This window comes from Sparus aurata, chromosome 22 (assembly GCF_900880675.1).
Source record: "Sparus aurata chromosome 22, fSpaAur1.1, whole genome shotgun sequence".
Classification (NCBI taxonomy): Eukaryota; Metazoa; Chordata; class Actinopteri; order Spariformes; family Sparidae; genus Sparus; species Sparus aurata.
In genome coordinates, this window is record NC_044208.1 from 23050923 (window position 1) to 23057028 (window position 6106).

Here is a 6106-nt window from a genome sequence, read left to right on the forward strand (position 1 = left end):
TTAATAGCAGAGACCAGGACAAACTAAACTGTTACGTCGCCCGTGAACCGCTTCCTCTCTCTGGCCGACCAGCCACTGCTCACTGCTGGGTGAACGCTCACTAAATGTGCGCCGCTTGTGTTTTTTTTCGGGGGAAATAAACCACCCAGTGTACATCTGTGGTATTACAGTAGATGCAAGAGGCTCATTCATCATGTGTTACTACATTTGGCCAGAGAAAGTGACTTAATACTTTTTATTTTTTACTGTTATCCCATAAAAGTCTTATCAGCTAAATGTATTTTTATCATGGACAGTTAAATTAAGCAGAATGAACTGTGAGTGTGTGGAATTAAAACATCTAGCTGGATTGTTTAAAAAGCAGCAGTGTTTTTATTTTCCTCTGCCCTTTTTGTTGTTGTTGTTGTTGTTGTTGTTGTTGTTGTTGTTGTAAAGGGTGTTTTGGGAAACCGAAGCCTCGCGTGCCACTGTGGCTGCATCCATCTCAAAGTTTACCCAACAAGCAGGTGGAGGGGCGCGCGAGGGCGCGGAGCGGGGCTGAAGGGTCCATTCTTGCAGCCTCCTCTCTTTGGCCCCGAGCTGCCCTCTCCGCTCGCCCCCCATTATTTGTCCCGGCGGCCGAGCGCGCGGCCCCCATGAGCCCTTTGGAACGGAACGAAAAGAAGGCGCGAGATGCAGCTGTGACGTGGGCGTTGTTCCATTCACCGCGCTCGCCATGGCAACGGGGCAGAGGCCCTGGAAGCACGCGGCCCCTTCTCTCTGGACAGCGTCCTGAGGGCAGAGAGGCAGCTGGAAGTTCCTCCTCATGAGCACTGCTCGCTGCTTCACGGCGCAAAGGAGCCCACAGACTCTACTTCAAATGCAGGAAAGCTGGGTTCAAATTAAGGTTCGGGGAGTTCTGCGAATTTAGCACTAAAAGTTCGATTCTAAAAGGCATTAGTGTGCTCACTACAACGCATTCTGTGCATCTCGTGCGACTTTTACGCACCGTTTTGACGCGCGAAACAAATAAATGTGACCCACTGACCCAGATCAATGTTCTTATGGGAATTTCGACATCGTATTTTTTTTTTTCCTCTCCCTCGCTCAGTCTTTTCTGTGTTTACACTCCGCAGCCCGATCTCTCCCTCCACTTTGTACTCGAGCATGCTGCAGGACTGCTAGTATTGTTGGGCAGAGTGATTGGGGTTTCTGTACAATCTCCCGTGACCAATGAGCGGGGTGCTGTCAGGGGTAACCACATCTGTCAACCGTTCTTGGCCAATAAAGAGCGGAGCGAGGCGGACCACAGGTGCGCGCCTCTGCGTCCCCTTGGCACAGCGCCCGGGAGATGCTGGAGAGAGACGCCTAGCTGCCCCGTGGCGCAAAAGAGTTACTGTCAAAGGCAGCCTCCTTTTAACTCCAGCTATCACTCTGGCTCCGATAGTTATGGCGACCGCAACGTCCAACCACTACAGCGTCCTCACCACCCCCAGCAGCGCGCCGCCGCCGCACTCGGAGTCCGGGAGCATGCAGCAGGCGGCAGCGTACAGGGACGCGCACACCCTGCTCCAGAACGACTACAGCTCGTTACCGGGCGGTGGACATCCGCTCAGCCACGCGCACCAGTGGATAACGGCGCTGTCTCACGGTGACGGCGGGGCGCCCTGGCCGTCCAGTCCCCTCGGAGAGCAGGACGTGAAGCCCGTGCTGCACGACAGTGACCGAGAGGAGCTGCAGAACTCCAGCAATCTGCAGCAGCAGCAGCAGCAGCAGCAACAGCGACACCCTCACCTAGCGCACCAGCAGGCGCATCACGACGCCAGAGCATGGCGAACCACCACAGCCAGCACGCACATCCCCGGTATGGCGACATCTGAGGGCCAGAGTCTGGTGTATTCCCAGTCCGGCTTCGGTCTGATGCCGGGGGGAGAGCAAGGGGGGATGCACCACCACCCCCTGCGGGACGAGGACCACCACAGCCACAGCCCGCACCTCAGTGAGCACGGAGGAGGCCCCGGGGCCCACCAGCAGTCTCTCTCACACCATCACCAGCACGGGGGCCACCAGGACCAGTCAGACGAGGACACACCGACCTCCGACGAGTTGGAGCAGTTCGCCAAGCAGTTCAAGCAGCGACGCATCAAGCTGGGCTTCACCCAGGCGGACGTGGGACTGGCTCTCGGGACGCTGTACGGGAACGTGTTTTCTCAGACCACCATTTGCAGGTTCGAGGCGCTTCAGCTCAGCTTCAAAAACATGTGTAAACTCAAGCCCTTGTTGAACAAGTGGCTGGAGGAGGCGGACTCCACCTCGGGGAGCCCCACGAGCCTGGATAAAATCGCGGCACAGGGACGGAAAAGGAAAAAGAGGACCTCCATCGAGGTGGGCGTGAAAGGGGCTCTGGAGAGCCATTTTCTCAAATGTCCAAAACCGGGAGCAGCGGAGATCAACTCCCTAGCGGACAGCCTGCAGCTGGAGAAGGAGGTGGTGAGGGTTTGGTTTTGTAACAGGCGGCAGAAGGAGAAGAGGATGACACCCGCTGGGGGACAGATACCAGGAGGAGAGGACATGTACGGGGACACCCCTCCTCACCACGGAGGACAAACTCCTGTGCAGTGACCCCCCAGTGTGCGATTCAGAGCAGCAACACGGACCCCTTAAAAAAAAAAGGAGGAATAATGCCCTCCTTATTTGTTTGATTCTCGGAACCGCCCGGGACCCGAGCCAGTTGAAATGTTGGACCTCACGGGACACACACACACACAATGTGGGGATGTACACAGCGGCGCGCAAAGCACTGAAAATACGCAGAGTGGAGAGCTGTGTGGAGAGAGCGTGCTGAGATCCGGCGAACCAAAATGAACAAAAAAAAAAAAAAAAAAAGAAGAAAAAAAAACAGGAAAGAAAAAGAGAAAAAACAGCGACACTGACACGAAAAATGCTTTTTCTACACGTTCTCCTCCCGACGTGTCATCGTGCCATTAAAGACGGACAGAGACAGACAGAGGTGGACACGAGGTGTCCGCGGGGGGGAATACAGAACCAGGCTGTGGGCTGCAGGAGGATGAGGATGATGAGTGAGTCGCAGCCAGTGTGGGTAAATAAACGCCATCTTTCCATCATAACAAAAGCAACAGGGGTTCCTCGCAGCTTGTGGCAAGAAGAGGGCTGAAATGGCAGACACCTGCTGTACAATGAGCAAAATCAATACCAGCCAGCCGCTACCACTGTTATTATTATTATTATTATTATTATTATTATTATTATTATTATTATTATTATTATTACTACTACTACTACTACTACTATTATTATTAATGTCTTTATTCTAACGTGGTGAACTGATTTATTGTTCATTTAAATTTCCCTTCCTTGGTTTATAATTAAATGTATAACTACAGCTGTAATAATAATAATAATAATAATAATAATAATAATAATAATAATGGTGATGATGTATGAGTATTGGCTCACTTTATCGCTTTTTCTTTCTGTGCAGACATTTTCCTCTGTGCGCCTGTTTACAGTGTGTTTTCTCGCTGTTTGTTATTTCTGTACTTCTTCTTCTTTTCTTTTCTTTTTTTTTTCTTCCAAAAACGCTGTGATGTCTTTTAAAGACCGAGACTGTCAACAATTTTTTGTTCTGTTTTGTTTTGTTTTTTTAAAGAAAAGCGATCCAGCTCACATTTGATTTGCCTTCCTTTCCTAAAAAGAAGAAGAAAAGAGAAAAAAAATGATAATACAGCAGCAGCAGCAGCAGCAGCAACAAACTGAACTCTCCTGGTACCAGCTGTGGCCGCAGAGGCTCCACGACTTTACTGACTCGTTCACCGACGAGAAGACTTATTTGTGGGATGTATCTCGATTCGTTTGTTTGTTTGTTTGTTTGTATCTTTGTTTGTTGGTTCAGTTGTTTCTCTCCGTCAGTCTGTGCCAAAGCACAAACACAGACACGTGTTTTCTTGTGCCACTTAAATCCTGTGATTGATAACCTGACCTGATGGAGATGGAGGTTATTGAGGAGGGTGGAGGGATGATCCACCTCTGTTAGCTGAGAGATTTTATATTCTCTGGAGAGAAAATACAGAAATTCCGAAAAACTCAAATCCAGCTGAAGGACGCAGAAATATAATATTTAAATTAGAGACACGTGATGTTGATTTAAGAGGTGAACACTTCCTGAATGTATGACTGTGGGCCCACCTGTCAGAGTCACAACGAAGCCTACACTTCCTTTAAAAACAATAATTTCACATAATCATTTAAAAAATATATATATTTTATATAATACTTGGTAATAATCCCAGCAGGGTGTTTGTCCTCATCGTTGCATAATAATTCGCCTTTTTTTATTATTATTATTTAAACGAGGCCTAATATTTCTGTTACAATTCTGACTACGTCACAGCTTCTCCTTCAGCTGAATTGGAGTTTGTTTTTTTTCTGAGGTGGATTTAAAAAAAAAAAAAGAAAGAAAGAAAATCAACACAAAAAAAAATAAATCAACACAAACCAAAACAAAATAGCATCGACCTGAAATCTGTGATCAACAAGAAGAAAAGGGAAAAAGTAAATCAACGATTGCACAATTTCTATCTGCTTTTTTGTCATTAAATCGTATTTGTTTTCTACAAAACACCGCAGTCTGTGCACTTTTATTCAGCTTCAGGATCTGGCAACAAGCTCCTCCTCCTCCTCCTCTTTTTCTTCTTCTTCTTCTTCTTCTTCTTCTTCTTCTTCTTCTTCCTCTTCTTCTCGCACGCGGCTTTGCATCATAATTATGGATTTGTATCAGTCCGCCTCGGTTTGGCTTCAGACTGTCCTTCAGCTGTCTGGGTGAAGTGTTTACTGCAGATGAAGATGTTGAAATATGAAACGACAGCAACGCGTTCATTGATATTCTTCATCAGGCTGCAGGTGGGAACTAATTGACAATTATGAATATTTAAAATATCAGGACAGTTAAAGCATCTCTGCAGAAAACAACAGATAAATTAAAAAGAGGGTGTAGGTGTGTAGCTGCAGGTGGAGCACAGGAGCTGATGCATTATGAACTATGTGTAATCTGGCCTGCTGCCTCCATTATACACAGTTAAATAATTATAAACGAGTTAAATCACCTGCATGTGAAGGTGAATAATTTGAACAATACGCAGGGACGCTTAACACGTCAGCACACACAGGAAACAACGAGATATTTTGTTGAAATAATACAAATTAAATTAAAAACTGTAGAGCACAGCAGAAGCCTGTGGACGCAGTGTGTGATTTTAAAATCCAGACTGAAGCTCGCTCCTGTTTAAAGACACTTTTGAGAATTTTTTTTGGAGTAAGTTTGTTTTTTAAAAATATGTTTTGGCACCTGTTAGAAATGTCTTTCTACATTTTTTTCTTTTTTATTTCCAGTGTTTCCTGTCAGATGTTTTTTTGGCTGCTCGGCGGTGAAATCAGAAACAGTCCGCTGCTGCCACCTAGTGGCTGTCAGCAGGTGGAGTGGAGAGCGGCTCCATCAGCAGGGGATGAGGTTTTTAATGACATAATGCTCTTTTATAAATCATAACCAGCCAGGACCTCCGACACTATTCAGGGTCATGAGTCTGGGTTTATGTCCTTTTTATTTTTTCTGTGGTTTTATCAACATCTGCACACTTTCTTCAGGCTGATTCCAGTATTTTTCCACCACAATTTAAATTCTTGGCTGCGAGGAGGCGTTAAAAACATGAAGCACTAATTACTTATTTTACCAAAACGTATAATTAATAGATTATATTTTACGCAAATTTTCTGACAAATACATAAGTAGTCTGGCACTAATTAAAGGGAAAAAATAGACAGTGGTTTAATCTCTCTACTTTTTATCATTGTTATTTGTATCTAGGGGCTTTTTCAGAGCCTGTATTTTGACGGGATAGCTCGGAGAGTTGGCAGGAAAGAGGGGAGGAAGGGCCACAGGTTGGATTCAACACTCGTACAGCTTTCGCTACACTCTTTGAATAAAAATAAGATGAGATGCAGAAAAATATACATCAACAGCGAACTATGACAGAAATATTTTCAGCTCACATGACTTCAGTATTTCTAAAAATGTGGCTACGTCTGTGCTCTGAGGATTTTTAAATTAAGA

General features: G+C 46.0%; 1 protein-coding gene across 1 annotated transcript; it reads left to right on the plus strand.

The window, feature by feature from the left end:
• The first annotated feature begins 762 nt into the window (after positions 1-762).
• On the plus strand, positions 763-4618 carry pou3f2a (POU class 3 homeobox 2a). Its single transcript, XM_030404283.1, has one exon. It carries the CDS (start codon positions 1213-1215, stop codon positions 2599-2601), a length of 1389 nt encoding a protein of 462 aa, XP_030260143.1. The 5' UTR covers positions 763-1212; the 3' UTR covers positions 2602-4618.
• Positions 4619-6106: the final 1488 nt, after the last annotated feature.